This window comes from Homarus americanus, unplaced genomic scaffold, assembly GCF_018991925.1.
Source record: "Homarus americanus isolate GMGI-L3 unplaced genomic scaffold, GMGI_Hamer_2.0 scaffold57980, whole genome shotgun sequence".
NCBI classification, from domain to species: Eukaryota; Metazoa; Arthropoda; class Malacostraca; order Decapoda; family Nephropidae; genus Homarus; species Homarus americanus.
Window position 1 is genome coordinate 21,489,314 of NW_024716703.1, and position 18,903 is coordinate 21,508,216.

Genomic DNA, 18,903 nt, shown 5'->3' on the forward strand with positions numbered 1-18,903 from the left:
ATGGCACTAGCTGACTTGACAAATGCTAACACCTTCCGTGACCTGAATGATCATAAAACAGGTAGGAGGAGGTTGTACAGCTGTGATTCGACACCTGTGGATGACCGTACTGTAGGAGTATGCTAATGTGATTGTTAATTGTTTTATTTATATTTACCTGTTATTATGGGGATGATGTGGGAGGTGAAGGGCAGGGAGGGTTGTGTATCGTGGTGGTGGGTGTTGTGTGTGGTGGTGGGTGTTGTGTGTGGTGGTGGGTGTTGTGTGTGGTGGTGGGTGTTGTGTGTGTGTGGTGGTGGTGTGTGTGGTGTGTGTGTGTGGTGGTGTGGTGTGTTGTGTGGTGGTGTGGTGGTGGGTGTGGTGTGTGTGGTGGTGGGTGTGTGTGGGTGTGTGGTGTGTGTGTGTGTGGTGGTGGGTGTTGTGGTGGTGGTGGGTGTTGTGTGTGGTGGGTGGTGGTGGTGTGTGTGTGTGGTGGTGGTGTGTGTGTGTGTGTGTGTGGTGTGTTGTGTGTGTGGTGGTGGTGTGTGTGTGGTGTGTGGTGGGTGTGCTGTGGTGGTGGTGGTGTGTGTGTGTGTGGTGGTGGGTGTGTGTGCGTGGTGGTGGGTGGTGGTGGTGGGTGTTGTGTGTGGTGGTGGGTGTTGTGGTGGTGTGTTGTGTGGTGGTGGTGTGTGGTGGTGGTGTGTGTGTGTGTGGTGGTGGTGTGTGTGTGTGTGTGGTGTGTGTGTGGTGGTGGGTGTTGTGGTGTGTGTGTGTGCGTGTGTGGTGGGGTGTGTGTGTGGTGGTGTGGTGGTGTGGTGTGTGTGGTGGTGGTGTGGTGGTGGTGTTGTGCGTGGTGGTGGGTGTTGTGTGGTGGTGGGTGTTGTGTGTGGTGGTGGTGTTGTGTGTGGTGGTGGGTGTTGTGTGTGGTGGTGGGTGTGGTGGTGTGTGTGGTGGTGGTGGTGTGTGTGTGTGTGTGGGTGGGTGGTGGTGTGTGGTGGTGGGTGTTGTGCGTGGTGGTGTGTGTGGTGGTGTGTGTGTGTGGTGGTGGTGTGGGTGTTGTGTGTGGTGGTGGTGGGTGTTGTGCGTGGTGGTGGTGGTGGTGTTGTGGTGGTGGGTGTTGTGTGTGGTGGTGGTGTTGTGTGTGGTGGTGTGTGTGTGTGGTGGGTGGTGGTGTGGTGCGTGGTGGTGTGGTGTGTGTGGTGGTGGGTGTTGTGCGTGTGGTGGTGTGTGTGTTGTGTGTGGTGTTGTGTGGTGTGGTGTGGTGGTGGTGGTGGGTGTGTGTGTGTGGTGGTGGGTGTGTGTGTGTGTGTGTGTGTGTGTGTGGTGTGGTGTTGTGTGTGTGTGGGTGTTGTGTGTGGTGGTGATTACTACATGTATTTTCGATCTATTACGTTGTTGGCATCACCGTAAAATGTGCTGGAGGTTTTGATAAAGCTGTGACTTATTATTATTTACATAGTGTCGGAAACGTGATAGTGAGCCTCGAAACCAGACTCCACCTTCTGACAGCTTTACCATAAACAGTTATCTCCTACACAAGTTGATAAGATGGCGTTTATGTAGAATGAAACGAGTATAGCATTATTTACATCACTATTATGAGCCGTTTGTCGAGAGTCTTACTGTGTTCTTACTTCATCTGTCACACACAAGGAAGGATCCACAGTGTCATGTTACCATCGTTGTGTTGATAATTGATCATAGCTGTGACGAGAGAGAGAGAGAGAGAGAGAGAGAGAGAGAGAGAGAGAGAGAGAGAGAGAGAGACCCTTGTGTGTGTGTGTCAGTAAGTAGCAAACCACAGTTAGTCCACGCCACCTGCTTTCATATGCCGCTGGTACATTATGCTGTAAAGAAGGTGGTGGGTGCTTCACGCCCCCTGTGGCCGCTGGGTCATAACTGATGCATCACCTTGCCAGGTCATAAATAATTACTAGTTAGAAAGCGATATGAGCCTACACGACCGCGTCAACCTGTGCACCACGCTCCTGTGGATGATAATTGATAAGGTGGTTTGGTGGAGGAGGGCGGGGGTGGGTGGAGGAGGGCAGGGGTGGTTTGGTGGAGGAGGGCAGGGGGTGGTTTGGTGGAGGAGGGCAGGGGTGGTTTGGTGGAGGAGGGCAGGGTTGGTGGAGGAGGCGGTGTGTGGTATATTGGGTGGAGATGGGGAGTCGGTGAGTGATGTGATGGCCAGTGAGTAGTTTGGTGGGTGGGGGTTGTATGGTTGGTGGGGCTGCCTTAGGTATTACTACATTGTTTACATTCCTACTTTTCTGTCGCCTGGATCGATGATGTGCCGCTATCCCTCACCCTCCCCTCACTTCTCCCCCTCTCACCCCTCTCCCCCCCCACCTCACCCCCCCTCCCCCCCCCCTCACCCCCCACCCCCCCCTACCCTCCCTCCTCCCTCACCCTCTACCCTCTCCTCCCTCACTTACCCTCGGATCATCTGTCACCTTCTGTCGTCCACCCCTTTCTTGTGTGCCCTGTCCCTCCCATTTCCTCCTCTTCCAACTCCACTTCCTCCCTCCATATTCCACTGTGTATTGTGTTGGGAAGGGGGGGGGGTTGCCTCAGTTACTCACCAACATATAGTTATTGGTCTTGCGTGCTCAGCTCTTCTTGTAACTGGTAGAAATGTGTGTGTGTGTGTGTGTGTGTGTGTGTGTGTGTGTGTGTGTGTGTGTGTGTGTGAGAGAGAGATAGAGAGAGAGAGAGAGAGTTAGTGTATGTGTCTGGTGTATGATTGTGTGAGATTGTGAGTGTATGTGTTTTGTGATGGATGATGTGTGTGTGTATGTATGGATGACGACCCCCATAAAGCAGACCATATAAGCAGCCTCATCCCCATGCACCCCCTCATAACGGGCTGTGAACTGGACTAGTTATTGGTCTTTTGTAGCGGCGCCGGTGTGATTGAAGGGCCAATATTGTGCCTCTGGGCTTTACTAGGAAGGGGGGGTGGGTGAGGCTGGAGGGATGGAGGAGAATAGAAGATAAGGGTGGGAAGAGGGAGGGAAGAGGGAGGAGAGTGGAGGGGAAGAGGGAGGAGAGGGAGGGAAGAGGGAGGAAGAGGGAGGAAGAGAGGAGAGTGGAGAAGTAGAAGGGGAGAGTGGAGGGTTATTGGACTGAAGGGATGGGGATGGAGGGTGGGAAAGGAAATAAGAGGGGGGGGTAAAAAGTCGGGAAGGGATGGGAGGAAGAGGGTTAGATTAAGGAAGGGAATGGAGGATGACTTGAGCTGGAAGTTAGAGAGTAAAGAGGGGAGGGAGGTGATGGGGTTGGTGGAAGGGGGGGCAGAAAGTGGATGGTTGACTAGTAGGAGGTGGGTCACAGAACCAGGTTGGAGGAAGGGATATTGCAGGAATTGAAGGAGGGGGGGTCGGAATTGGAGTAATTGAAGTGGAGTTTAAGAAGCTGGAGGGTAGGAAGGGAGGAGGAGAGAGAGGTCATGAGGCTAAAGGATGAGGAGAAGGAAAAAGTGGAGGAAAGATTTGTCAAGAGGGAAGAAATTTGGCACGGGGCAAGATGACGATTGAGGAACGAGAGGTGCCAAGAGGGAGGAGGGCGGGGAGCAGAGGATGAGGGAGGAAGACAGTGCTGGGTGGAGGATGGAGGTGAGTTACGACCAAGTATGATGAAATGGCTCTGTTATAAGACAGCCAAGTACTCGACTACACGCACATAAAATTGACGCTAATTGATATGTGAATAGTCAGTAGTGTGTATTATGGTGCATAGCTTTGTTTGTGTGTGTGTGTGTGTGGGGAGGAGGGGGGAGGGGAGTCTTACCGTGTGGGTTTGATGCATGCCATTAAAATATGTTTTCATGTCAACTATTATAGGAAAATTTACCATATGGTCCTTTGAGAATCCATGCCGGCTGCTACACACGATAGGGACATGCTGTTGACACTCTTCAAGGATCACTCGTTCACCAGCAACCACCAACGTCAGTAAGTCACAAAAAGAAACAGTATGACTCGCTATTGAATAACAGTGTTATGTCAGAGCACGTGGACAAGGTAGAAAGTTCATCCGGTGATGCTCAGTGACGAGTGTAATGACCCGGGAATATTGCACACTGCCGTGCTGCCCTGGACTGCACTGCCCCTGCTGACGGTGCTCCTGCCGTCAAAATTCGAGACATAGCCTCAGTTAATAACAGCGCGAGTGCGAGGCACGTGAAGTTAACAACGCTTTCGAAATAGTGTTGGACAAGTCATGTCAGAAGGGGTATTCGTTCAGTGGAATGCATTCGAATTGGGGCTCAGCTGTAGAGCTTCATAAACAAAACACCAACACAGTATTAAATGGTCAGCTCAAAGGGAGATTTACAGAGTGATTGTTACATGCGTGAAAAATCTTTGGGTGTGACGCCCACACTTGAACTGTACTATATCATGGTACACGATCCATGGCGACACAAAAGTCAATATTCCGTAGAGGGCGGGCGGTGTCACAGAGACTCATAACACAACATTTTCCTTTATGGCAATATGCTCCTCTCAAAAGAATCAAACGAACCAACTTTTATTGGCATCCGGGGAACAATCAAACATTCTCACTGCCTCCCCCCCTCCCACCCTCCTTCCCTCCCTCAACCTCTAGCTGACTGATGAAGAGGGAGTTGGTAGAGGCCTGGGTCAGGTGGGGGAGGGGAAATGCACCTGGAAGGTGCGTGTACCGCGTCGATAGCAGGACAATTAGCTAGAACAGTAAGTCTTGAGAATACTACATGATAACGGATGTGGAACCTTTCTGCAGGGTCTCCCCGGTGCTGGAAACTCCTGAAAATACACACACACACACACACACACACACCAAAAAAAATCACTAGTTTCTGAGTTACTGAAAAAAATAACTCTTGTAAATCTTGTGTAAGAAATGAGGCAGTGTGGCAGGTGGTTGTTCCCTCCAGCCTGCTGACAGGTTGTGACTCACGACTAAACCTTAAATTACCCCACTTTAAAACTTTTGTCAGGAGTTGTATTGATAGTTTTTCCATAGTCCAGCAAGATGAATTCGCGCGAAGGAAGGAGTTGTCCCACAGTAGAAGAACCATTCAATGTTATGCTCAAGGCGTGAGGACCCGGCTTTTGGATGTTTGACGATTAATATAAGCGAGAAGATTCGGTGGAGTTGGGGTTACTAAGCGGGATGGTGTGATCACAGGAGGGAGAGGGAGGAGGATTGGGGACTAGAAACTCGGGAAGTTGAATGAAAAGTGTGTGTGTGTGTGTGTGTGTGTGTGTGTGTGTGTGTGTGTGTGTGTGTGTGTGTGTGTGTGTGTGTGTGTGTGTGTGTGTGTGTGTGTGTGTGTGTGTGTGTGTGTGTGTGTGTGTGTGTGTGTGTGTGTGTGTGTGTGTGTGTGTGTGTGTGTGTGTGTGTGTGTGTGTGTGTGTGTGTGTGTGTGTGTGTGTGTGTGTGTGTGTGTGTGTGTGTGTGTGTGTGTGTGTGTGTGTGTGTGTGTGTGTGTGTGTGTGTGTGTGTGTGTGTGTGTGTGTGTGTGTGTGTGTGTGTGTGTGTGTGTGTGTGTGTGTGTGTGTGTGTGTGTGTGTGTGTGTGTGTGTGTGTGTGTGTGTGTGTGTGTGTGTGTGTGTGTGTGTGTGGAAATTATATGTGATAGAGTGGATAGTTACAAGGTGGATGGATGGATGGTGGTGGTGAGGGGCGATGATTGGAAGGGAACGTGGATAGTAGTGGTGATGGAGGTGGATAGAGAGTTATATAGGTAAGGAAGGTGGATGTTGACCAAGGGAGAAGTGGGTGGGGGTTAAGGAAGGTGGATCAAGGTGATGGAGGATGGGCGGTAGGGAGAGAGGATAAACAATACTGATTAGGCGAGGGAGAATTAATGATACTGAGAGGTGAGGAAGGATGAACGCTAGTGAGGGGTGAGGGAAGGTTAGACGGTAGTGAGAAATGAGGGGTGAGGGAAAGTAAGACTATAGTGAGGAGTGAGGGAAAGGACGGTAGTGAGGGGTGAGAGAAGTTTGACGGTAGCGAAGGATAAAGAAGGATGAATGATAGTAAGGGGTGAGGGAAGGTAAGACTGTAGTGAGATATGAGGGATAAGACGGTAGCAAGAGGTAAGGGAGGATGCATGACAGTAAGGGATGGGGGAAGGTAAGACGATAGTAAGGGGTGAGGGGAAAAAATGGCGAGTGAGGGGTAAGGGAAGGTAGATGGTAGTGATGAGGGGTGAAGGGAAGGTACTAGAGGGTCGGTTGAGGGGCGGCCCTATCGCTGATTGCGGCACTGGGCGATGGTTGAACCAGACGGAAATTGTTGGGTGTTGGAGTAGTAGGAAGAGATGCGCGGTACAGGCCGTTAGTGGCGCCCTCCCGCTGCCCTCGTATTGGATTCCGATTCTGAGGGTCCTAGGAGGCAGGGAGGGTGGGAAGACGACGACGAGGAGGAGAAGGAGGGGGATAAGAGAAGAATACGGGATTGAAACCGGAAGAAGAAGAGTTTAAGGAATACGCAGAGGAGCTCATCGTCGTTAAGGGACACAGGAAGAATAAGAGAAAAGTAGGAGGAAGAAGATAATGGCGAGGAAGAGGGACATAAAGGGTAAAAGAAGTGGCAGGAGGAGAAAAATCGGGAAAAGGAGGAGGTGAGGAAAGAGCAGGAGGGTGTGGAGGAGAAAAGTAAGGTAAATGAAGAGGAGGAAATGGTGGGTGGGAATTACAAGGGGCAGGAAGAGGTAAAGCACGACGCCTCATAAGCCCCACATGGCGGGTCTTCTCAGCGGACTGCACCATGACAGAGGACGCCGGCAGCTGATTGTCTCGACCAAGATTGATTGTTAGATCGCGTGCTGGCCGAAAGACATTGGCGGGTAATCCTGTTTATGGATGGATTAAAATGCGAGTAGGAGTGTCTCTGGCGTGGAACATTTGGTAGTTGAGGAGTTGTTTATGTGGGGGTTAAGACGTCTTGGCGATGTAGACCTTCTGCTTTGCGACGCCACGAAAATCCCGAAATGGTGTATTTGTCTATGTGACGTCGTTAGGGGTTGGGCGACATCATTAATGTCATCCATGACAGATCAGAGTACCGTCTCTGATATCGTTGGGGTCTTCTGCGACGTCGTAAGAATGTACTCAAGAATCGTTTTAGAAAATAGCCGGTGACGTCTTAAGAACGCAGTGAGCGGTGTCGTGAAGTTGTTGTTGTTGTTGGTCTTTGGATTGATGGTAGTGTGTGGAGGGACACGAGGGGACCTGTGTACAGAAACTCCACCGCTTCCTCCACACCTCCACCACCACCCCTTCCACGCCTCCACCACCACCCCCTCCACGCCTCCACCATCACTCCTTCCACGCCTCCACCATCACTCCTTCCACGCCTCCACCACCACCCCCTCCACGCCTCCACCATCACTCCTCCACCCTCCACCATCACTCCTTCCACGCCTCCGCCATCACTCCTTCCACGCGCGCGTGCGTGCGTGCTGTGTGTGTGTGTGTGTGTGTGTGTGTGTGTGTGTGTGTGTGTGTGTGTGTGTGTGTGTGTGTGTGTGTGTGTGTGTGTGTGTGTGTGTGTGTGTGTGTGTGTGTGTGTGTGTGTGTGTGTGTGTGTGTGTGTGTGTGTGTGTGTGTGTGTGTGTGTGTGTGTGTGTGTGTGTGTGTGTCGTCGTTAGCGTGATGGATGATGGTGAGGGGATATGGTGTCAGTTGCTATCACTTCTGGGCATCTACCTCCTGGACTACACTGACCTCTCATGCAGCACCTCTCTACGTGCAGCACTCCCTCTCTACGTGCAACACCTCCGTGCAACACCTCTCTACCTCCCTCTGCAACACTCCTCTCTACGCAACACCTCCCTCTCTACGTGCAACACCTCCCTCTCTACGTGCAACACCTCCCTCTCTACGTGCAACACCTCCCTCTCTACGTGCAACACCTCCCTCTCTACGTGCAACACCTCCCTCTCTACGTGCAACACCTCCCTCTCTACGTGCAACACCTCCCTCTTGACGTGCAGCACCTCCCTCTCGACGTGCAACACCTCCCTCTCTACGTGCAACACCTCCCTCTTGACGTGCAACAACACTTCGCTCTAACGCACGGCACCTCATTGTACGGTAGTAGTTAAGGTGAACAGATTACCATTGTTCAAAACGATGCATACACTCTTGGGTTCTATACGTGCACTTTTGACTCGTACTACCAGGTATTAGGTAATATGTAGCAGTACTCTCCCGTTACCTCAAGGGTTAGGCAGAGTGCAGAATGACTTGTATAATTGATCCTTATTGATGTTTTTGTTTTTATATTGTATCACTTGGTGTATTTATTGTTATATAACACCATCATCGACTGGGTTATTAGTGTTATGTGTTGCTATGAATATACAATCCGTATGTCGTGTGCTATACTGTTTTATTTGAGAGCCATAATGTATAGCGATGAGGAAAAGTACGATTTTGTTTATGTATATTAATCTCTTTAACACTTTTACATAAACCTTATCATGTATTATTATGTGAAACGTTGCCGCTGAGAAGTGTGACAGTGTCTACAATTGCAGGGTGATGGACAGCGTGCACCGTGAGCCTGACCCCGACGCTATCAAGATGTTCGTGGGTCAGATCCCTCGCTCCATGGATGAGAACGACCTGCGCAAGATGTTCCAGGAGTACGGCGAGGTTTACCAGATCAACGTGCTCAGAGACAAGGTCACCGGCCAGAGCAAAGGTCTGTACACACTTCCATTACCTTGGCTCTGCACATCCCTACACATCCCATATAAACTTTCTGTTACTTTGCAGGATGTATTGGTTTCGAACTTCGTCAGTGTATACTCGTAAAGTATTTTCTTGGGGGATGTTCAAGTTAACCAGTGTTTGAGGAAATAAGTTATGGTCTGTTTTCATGTAAGTGGCATATTTTACCCCATGCGCGTGTGTCTACTCCCTGGTGCCACAAGGGGCTTACTGCTGGGGCGTAAATTAGTTAATCTCATCATCGACCCTGATATACCGCCTCAGTTTCTGCAACACTTATGCATTTTACCCAAAATACTTGCTCTTTTATTTGTGTTACGTGTGTGTGTGTACAGACCTTTCCCAGGTACTACTTTCTCTCAGTCATTAAACTACGGACGCTGAAAACCACACCATGAACATAATGACTGTGTGTGTGTGTGTCCTGATAGGGTCCAGCCACACTACCTGTGGCTTTCATACAGGGAACGCCTATTGTGTCAGTCAGGGAGTCAGGCTACGGCCATCTCACATAGTTGGCATATGTTACTCCAGCGCCATCCTGAGTGCCTTCATGAAGCTGAGATAGACAATAGTTTATGTGAACGACCTGGTTCTAGAGGTACGTCCTTGAAGAGAAGGAAGGTCAAGGCTGCGGTGGGGCGCTACCTCCCTCCCTCCCTCCCTCCCTCCCTCCTCCTCCTCCTCCTCCTCCTCTCAGCTAATACATGTGGCTTTGTTTATTCTAGCTTCTGAAGGTGATATTGGTTATCCCTGCTGATGCCCGTGGCTTAGTTTATAAAAGCTGATTTACATGGTTTTCTTGGACCTGACGTCACCTTAAGTACCGGAGCTGCCTGGAACTTGAGTCTCACTTTTAATATCACGAATTAAATATTAGTGAGTTGCACATCTTTCCAGTCATAAAATGTGCTTGGAAATTATAGAAAATGACACTCACGTGTTGAGCAGTGAGAATTCACTATTTCGCTTTGCTTTATGAACGATTTTTAGAAAAAAAATCCTCTAAATCCTGCTCAGTGTACTGTACACACGAGTTTCACTCCCGAAGAGCCGCTTTGTATCTAAGAGTGAGAAACGATATATGTGTTGTCAAAGTAAGAGAAACAATAATATTGAGACTGAAATTGTGTGTAAATGAGGCAGAAAGTCAGTAAGATCAGTAACCTGGGACTTTTGTCACAAATTTTTTGATGCCATATGGCAGCAGGATCTACCATTAAACAAGACATCATGTTTCCAGTATCTTCCCAGGCGGTAGTATCTCCCTGTTTTATAGCTGCCTACTACCTACCAGCTTAAAAAAAAAATCGGACCCCATTTTAAGATTACCTAGGTTGTTGGACCATAGGGAAGAAGCATGTTGGAGGGAACGCACCGAGCCCTCCTCCTTCCCTCGCCCTATCCCGTACGCTGGAATCATCGGTTTTATCTGCCAGTCTCGGACCTTACAATTTCTAGATGACAATTTTGCTCCTCGACGGCGGAAGTGATTATGGCTGGCGTATCTGAACCAGCGTCTCCACGTCCCCGGAAATAGACAAAACCAAAATAGAAAAGGAAAAATAATATTTTATTGATGGCTGTAGAAGCGACTGTGATAAAAGAGTTTAGAGAGAGAGAAAATAAATTTTTTTTACTGCCTTCGTTTTCTTTATACAGGGTGAGTCAAAAGTCTCCATACATAGGCCAAATGATCACTTTATTATGCAATCACTTGTAAGTCATAAAATATGCTCTATGTGGGCACCATTACAATTCAGCAAGATGGGGCGCCACCCCATTACGGTATCCACGTGCGCCAATGGCTGGATCAGCGGTTTCCGGGTCACTGGATTGGCTGCCATGGTCCCGTGGAGTGGCCTCCGAGGCCCCCAGACCTCACCCCCCTTGATTTGTACTTGTGGAGCACTTGAAGGCCATGTGGTACCAGGTGATGATACAAAACACGGACCACCTAAAGGAACGCATTCGTGATGCGTGTGCGCGCATAACACCAGACTTGTTAACGTGCGTTCGCCATGAGTGGGAGGAACGCATCCGTATGTGCATTCAGTGTAATGGTGCCCAAATAAAGCATATTTTGTGACTTACAAGTGATTGCATAATAAAGTGATCATTTGGCCTATGTATGGAGACTTGACTCGCCCTGTAGTTTGAATCCAATAATAAGGTAAACGTGGCAAAGGAAGTCCGTAGATTAACGAGTTCGTCCTGCCTGTTAAGAGGATGAAGGATGGACGAGTGTGTGTGTGTGTGTGTGTGTGTGTGCGTGTGTGCGTGTGCGCGTGCGTGCGTGCGTCGCCTCATTCGTTATCCCCCAAAAATGATGATAAAATACAGTTGGTCCTTCACCTGAGGCTAAACTTAAAAATTGGTGTTGATCATCTAGCTGACTTGGGGCGTCCGAACCAAGTGTAATTAAGATGGATGTTTGTATTTTAAGCAGGTGGTGGATGGGCTTTTATAAAAATTGAACGCAGATGATGATAAAACCAGGACAAGAACAATTATTTGTTTTTTGTGTTTGCTAAAAATGGTTAGATAGTCAATTAGAAAATACGGATATTGGAATGAGTAAATGTAGCCAAAAATGAGCAAATTTTCGAAATCTTTACACTTTTGGACCCTCTAAGCCTCTAAGGCATAGGCGGACTGGGCTCTGTTTGGTGGCCGTGCTATTTCATTCTGAGTTGGGCCCATTCCACCTCACTAGTTCTGATAGTTTCGGCTCCTTTCGCCCCACTGTTACTGATACTTGGGACCCATTCCACCCCATTAGTACTGATGGTTGGGGCCCATTCCACCCTACTAGCACTGGTAGTCATCTATGACCCATGCATTTGTCACCAGGTATATCATTTTTAAGAAGAAGTATTCAGCTGATCATTTCCTGATTGTCAACTGTGCCATCCATTGTGTTACCATTAGTTACTAAAGAAAAAGTGACTTGTAATAACATCCCCGCCCTATCCTCTTGTGTACGTGTCATTGGTTCATAGTTAGAATTTAAAAATCAGGGTAGTATCTGAATTTCTGTTAAATATTTTTTTAGGGGTCCCATATTGATTGCCTCTGAGGGAGTCCATGTGCCATAGCACAAAAGGCTTGTCAATGGCCAGTCCAATTCTGATCTAAGGCGAAAAGAAACAGTTGATGGTTTTCTCAATTTGGAGGCAGTTGAATTGGAGGGAATGGCTATAACATGCCAAGACTCTGGTTCTGTGTCACACTTTAACAAAACAGGTTAATGACAGTTGTATTTAGAAGATGGTTGTGTTCCTTTGATCGCTAGTACACAAGGTACTTCAGTCACTAGTCCAACGCCAGCCTTCGGACTTTCATTATTCCGCATGAATTAAGTGGCTGTTGGCTTGGATTGTGATCGCTGCCACGTAACTATCGTCTGCCTCGTCCGTGTTGTCGTTAGTGAACATTAATAGTGAAAATTTTCTAACTACACTTGTTCTTTCGCCGCCGTCCAAAATAGTAGTTCACAAGTGATTCACAAGAAATAAAATTGACCAAAGAAGATAATTTAGAATTAATATTGATATGTAGTGGCGAGGGTTGGTGCTGCAGGTCACTTTTTGAAAGTGGTCCTGGTAAAGATAACGTATCTCACAGCACCGGGGCAAAGCTGTTACACAAATTCAAAGCTTCTGGAATTGTCACTGACAACCACGCCCTGGTCGACGTGTAGTATCTGAAGTTGTACAATATTATCTTAATAAACCGTTATTCGATCTTATATGTTTCCAGATTTTATGGCTAGCCAAATGGTGTAAGCTTTCGGTGCGTAAGTTAGTCAGTGCTGAACAAAATCATTAAGGGAATTGCGCAGGGCGTTAAATATACCCCCCCCCCCTTCAGGTTGGTTCAAACCAAGATGCCTAACATTCCTGTGTGACCAAATTTGCTGCTTCAACTTACTCTGTCCGCCATTGCACGTTTCTCACACTCACTTCACATGTTATTATAACTGTATTTTTGTTAGTTAACATAAGAAAACTTAAGGAATGTGAGATTTTTGTGTGTAGATTGTAAGAAGGAAGCAACGAGTTGGTTGGTAACTGACACCGCGGCCTTGATGAGGAGAAATAGCGAGAATCCATCACAGCCCAGCAAAAGTAATTTAGAGACGAGACGAGACGAGTGGTGGGGAGAAGGAAGGCGATGACAGTCCTCTCTTCCTGACGGACGAGGATGGATGGTGAGGACGAGAGGAGCAAAGAAGAAAATGAAGAGGGCGGAAGGAAATGAGAGATTTCAGATCACGATTTATAATTTTATGTAATGCTATAATGGTTTAAGAAGAAACAAATATATGAATTCGGTTAGCTATTACACAGCTGATCCACGTACACCATAACACCTGGCCCACCCCACATCTCCCTTCACCATATACTGTACTGTACTTCAAACACAGATTAAAATCGGACGTATATTAAGTGCTGGCTCGCATACACAAATAATCCAAGGGTAACCATTAGTTTTTATTAAACAAGGGATACCAACAGTGGTGGCATCGAGTGTGTGTAAACAAATGTTACTCAACAACTGTTGACTGCTAGTTTTTAATCAAATAACAGGTGTTCTGCACAAATTTTAATGGGTTGTCTTCGAAACCCAGAGGTCTCAAGAGCCTCAGCCCACGGGCCACTACTTCCTGTTGCAGCTGGGAGCTGGGACTCTGGAGGCAGGGCATTTAGTCAGTGGCCAGCGTTGCTACATTCACGCACACGAAGTTTATTTTTATTAAAAAAAAAGAAATTCTTCTTCATATTTGCAGTAACACCAGTACAGTAGTTTAATATTATATTCCTAGTCTATCATAAAGTTTGTTAACAAAGAATGAAAGAAAAAATTGTGCATTTGGTAATATTGAGAAGTCGTTTCCTGTTTCATCATTTAAATTACACAGGAGTGTTGGCCATGTGCATAAATTATCCTGGAGAGGGAGAGTCAGCACCACGTCCTGGCATAGTGTGTGTTTCATCCACACACACACCACATACATTATACCCTATACCCTATATATATAATGTGTACAAATAGAGATAAACACTGAAAATATACAAAAGAAGAATCTTAACACAAAAAAGGTAAATTGGAGCTTCGGCAATAGTGTGTCAATTATCCCCACCAGACCCAGCGATAAACAGTGTGTTACTGGCCGCCAGGTGGGTGCCGGACAACACCGTGTTTTGTGCACCTGGACATCTGTCAACATATTAAAAAAATATATATGAAGAGGCTAGGAATATGTGGATAGCTAAACATCGTTGTTATGGAATTGATGAACGCGACTCGTGTTAAAGGGTGTGTATCAATGGTTGTTGCAATAAATTACCAAATCTGTTGAATATTTTAAGTGCTTTTTATTGTTTCATATAAGCATACCTCCAGGAACATCGTGTTTATGTTTGTTCACTACAGCTGGAAGATATACAGTTAGTTTCTCCAGCTTCCATAACAAAGACCTTAGGTGCTGCAGGTGTCACCATAGCTCCTGTATATCTCGTGCAAATTGAAAAAAAACGGTAAGTCAACCACTAAACCAGCTAAATATAGGGTTAGATTGTGTAGTTAAGGAGTAGTTTAGGTTATGTTGATAATATAAAGTATAAAAGGTCAATTTTTTACTTATGTACCGATCTTTGTTTGGAAGTAAAAAATATGTTTTTCTGGTGATATTTGATGTGTTTAGAACAAATTTGATATCCAGGAAATCACTAGTTTTTGAAGGGTCCGACTCATTACCCAAATGTAGCCGCAATGAAGTCAAATAATGGTCCTACATGAATATATCGGACTACTAATCACTTCTCGACTGGTATTTGGTGGCACGAAGTCACAAAAAATTGGTAAACTGAATTTAATCTGAGTTAATAGATCGAGTGCTTGTACTTAACCTAACCTAATCTAACCTAACCCCGACTAGTATTTGGTGTCACGAAGTCACAAAATATTGGTAAACTGAATTTAATCTGAGTTAATAGATCGAGTGCATGTACCTAACCTAACCTAACCTAACCTAACACACCTCAGATTAAATTAAGTTTACCAATTTTCTGTGACTTTATGACACCAAATAATAATCGAGAAGTTATTCACAGTCCGATTTACGCTTGTAGGACCATCATTTGACTTCATTGCGACTACATTTGGGTAATTACTCGCTCCCTCGGTACATGCACGCGATCTATTAACTCAGATTAAAGTAAGTTTTCCAATTTTTTGTGACTTTGTGACACCAAATACTAGTCGAGAAGTGATTGGCAGTCCGATTTATTCATGTAGGACCATTATTTGACTTCATTGCGGCTACATTTGGGTAATTAGTCGGACCGGTTTTTGAACCCCACCCCCAACCACCCAACAATTGTAACAGAAAAAGTTGGATTTTTTCTCGAATAAATCGCATAAATAAAATACCAACCATCCAACAAAACCTGACCTAACCTAACCAGGGTTGCACCTTTTCCGTTTCTTACTGTTCGGCTGAAGAAAACTGGTGACGCCGCCAAATGTGTTGTTCTTCACGCAGTGTACACTGATTACTGTATTACACTTTGAACAAATATGCCGTGTTCTTCCCCCCCTCCTCCAAAAAAAAAATGCCTCACTATTTTTCTGATGTAAATCGGCAATTGATGTAAAATAAGGTATTATTGCATTTCCGCACGCAACATTCCTACCCCTAATCTATTATCATATTCGAATAATACGTCTAATTATAAGATAATTTTCTTCTATTACATTACCGTCGCAAATGTATAATATCGGAGATAGCGTATCCAAAATTTTCTCTATTTTCTCCCATTAATCTTTCGCCATTATCGCCTACCTCACCTCCCACACAGTGTGTCTCCTTCATAAATCATCACGCGCATGTGTTCCCGTACACGTCACGCGGCCAATCAAAAGCATTTTTTGGGGGGCAGCCAATTAAAATGATTTGTGGCTTAATTTGTGGTATATTTGGCCCAATCAAATTCGCTTTTTTTTGGGGGGTCATATTTTAAAATTATAATTCATTTCCGACCATGGAAGTCTGCAATGGGTGTCACTTCAATTATATGGAGCAGTTTGCGAGTTTTTGGGAAAAAAACGAAGAAACTATAGCACTTTTTTGATCTCATGGTGTTCTCCCAACCTCAGTAAAGTGTCCTAAGTGCAAGAACGAATGTAAATATTGTCAAGACTAACTTATGTGGCATTGTGGTAACTCCAACGATGAATGAGATCCAGGCCAATAAGGTAAGAAATAAGTGATTCCATCATATGGTGAGAATGAGCTAGGTTAGGTCAGGTTTATGTTTTTCTAGTTTTTTTTGTGTATTTTGTATTTGCTTAGCCATAATTTTTTTCGAACCCCCAAAAGTCAATTACCGACGGAAATGAAGGTCATAACCGATCTAAACACACATAAATGCACTAGAAAAACATATTTTTGACTTTCTAACAGAGTTGTGTGCACTTATGCAAATTTACCTAAAATAATCGCTATCAAAATGTCGGCACATCTCTCACCTATTCAGCCATATCTGGTGCCGAAAATTTAAATCTCCGCTCCGGACGCACCACTCATTGTTAATTTGTCTTGGCCAAGAGCAAAATATACCCAAATTTATCAATGATTTCATCAATATTAAGCTTCTGCAAAATAACACATTTAATGTTCATAAGAGACAGAAAATCGAGACGTTGTTAGGACATCGTTGAACAAAGTTCATGTTTTATACGCTTCAACTTCGAGAATGTTTGGATTTGGGGGCCCCTTAGAGTCGGGGGGCCTGAGGCCAGTGCCTCAAGTGCCTCATGGTTAATCTGGCACTGCACATACCCGTTACCAGGTAATCTTTTGATGGATGTTTTGTTATTATATTTTCATTGCTGAATTTGGATATTATATTCATTTCTTGGGCAAATGCTTTATTTGGTAGATAGTTAGGCCCCTAGGTTCGCATTACAGCTACTCCCCGACTTAAGACCTACTCGACTTACGACCACCCGCACTTACGACCTGCCTCAGTCGTACCAAAATTTTGTGAAATTACGTATTTTCGAGTCCCAGCGTCAGTACACAGACAAAATTTTCGTTTGTAATTCAATTTAAAATGGCTGGCAAGCTTAAAAGTGAGAGTTTTGTGGTGCTGAGAAGAAAAAGAGACACCAATTTCAGATTTTCTATGTACAGTATTATTTAAGCATTTTCGACTTACGACCTGGATTTGGGTCTCTAACCCCGTTGTAAGTCGGGGAGGAGCTGTATTGATGACTGACCCGCCGCCGACTTTTCACAGAAAACGATTTAAAAAATACGCAATTTCACTGTTTTATATAGTGGTAATTGTAATTTGTGTAAATGTGTTAAAAATTGGTTATTTTTAATTTAAACCTAAACTAAACTTAGTGGGTATGAAAAACAGACCTACCTAACTTCCTTACCGGACCCCTGGTATGTTAAACAGAAAGAACTTACTTATGATATGGTGTAATTTTACGTATTTTGTGGACATGAGAGCATCGGCTTTGATCCAGCCTGGGTGGCGGAGTGTTTTAAAATGTGTCATATACAACAGACTTTGCACACAAACCCAGTTCAATTTCACAATATTGCTGTGAAAAGTACTTTCATAAAAAGATGTTTATAAATAAAAGTACAATTCTGGGTTTAATCTTGGCAATTTGAAACCAAGTTTGTTTATAAATACTAGAATTGTAGCACAAGACCAGCAACAACCTTCACATGCCATGCTGAAAATGAAAGTGGCGCGGCAAAGAGTGCGGCCACATTACCGCCGGGAAGACAAAGTAGGATGCACCTCGGCGCCTAATTACAATAGTATCTAGAAAACGAAGCATTTGCACAGGTAATGATTATCATATCAGAACTCTTTGATGAAAATAAATTGAGAAAATAAACAGTAAAACAAATAACTCGTCCACAAGTTAGTCGTCAATATTAACCAAAAGTATTTTTTTTTTTTATTAGGAGGGGGAGGGGGGGGGGTGTTAGCCCACCCGGGCACAGGTCATTGACCCACAACGGGACCTACAGGTAGGGGGCAAAAAAATAAGAGTAAAAAGAAATAGAAAAAAAAAAGATTATATTAATCTACACCACAAAGATGCAAGAAAACCAGCTTTTTAATGTGAGACAGACTGTATGAGTATGGAAGCACAGAAGGCAGAGCATTCCACAGTTTGGCTGTGTGAGGAAAGAAGGATGCACCATAACGGGGTATTCTAGTGTGACCAACAGCCACAGAGAAACGGTGGGCACGGCGGGTAAGACAAGTGTTACGAGTCCACGGCCTTGCCGGCGGTACACGGGATGCCAAATCCACCAAACATTGCCCGTTAAAGTACCTGTAAAAGAGAGAGAGTGAAGCAACATTGCGGTGAAGAGAAAGGAAAGAAAGATTATCAACTAAAGGAGGAGAGTCAATAAGATGAAATGCCTTTGATTCCACCCTATTTAACAGTTGGACAGAAGAAGAGCCACCCCAGATATGAGAGCATTACTCCAAGTTAGGACATTTTCCCTCTACTTCAAAGCCCTGCCCACCTTGAACAACTGATATTGTTGGTATTTTGTCGGTTAAAATACTTTACTCCAAAAATATAAATTAATTTCCGACGGAAACGTAATACCTGTAGAATGAAGTATTTTTCTTCTTTTTTCTCTTTCTGCCGATACGGGTATACGACTCGATATAAGTTGCTGTAGAAGTTGGAAATATTATATGTTCTTTCTGTTTAATATGCCAGCTAGGAAGTTAGGTAAGGTTAGGTAGGTTTCTTTGGTTAAGTTGGTGTGGTCTGCTATCAATACTTCGGCCGCTTGTGTTTCTTATCGACTAAGGTTAGGTTATGTTTAATTTAGAAATAACCCCATTTTAACACTTGCCCAAACTACAAGTGTCCACTGCAAAACAATATAGGTTGAAGTACCTGTACTATGCATTATTTGACAGTGAATTTATCTCAGTTTGAAGAGAAAATAAGGCAGTGCATTACAGTACTGTATGGGACTTTTCTTTGAAATTATTTTGAACCCAGATTGTAAAATAAGTACTGTATAAAGTTCATTACAAGAACATGATGTCTGCTAGATTGTATTCTAGCAAGGTGCCAGTTCAAACCAAGTGGTACCTTAACTGTTGAGCTTTTGACACCC

General features: G+C 45.1%; 1 protein-coding gene across 17 annotated transcripts in view; it reads left to right on the forward strand.

The window, feature by feature from the left end:
• The window catches only part of LOC121858331 (CUGBP Elav-like family member 2), a 124,510-nt gene that overhangs the window by 38,769 nt on the left and 66,838 nt on the right, over nucleotides 1-18,903 (forward strand). For 15 of the 17 annotated variants that reach the window (XM_042354699.1, XM_042354714.1, XM_042354703.1 and 12 more), the window contains exon 2: nucleotides 8,519-8,685. In XM_042354699.1, the coding sequence (XP_042210633.1) occupies nucleotides 8,523-8,685 (163 nt within the window). In that variant the 5' untranslated portion in view covers nucleotides 8,519-8,522. Of the gene's footprint in view, nucleotides 1-8,518; nucleotides 8,686-13,898; nucleotides 14,037-14,152; nucleotides 14,258-18,903 lie in introns of those variants that run through there. The other 2 variants (XM_042354711.1, XM_042354713.1) reach the window with 2 other exon arrangements.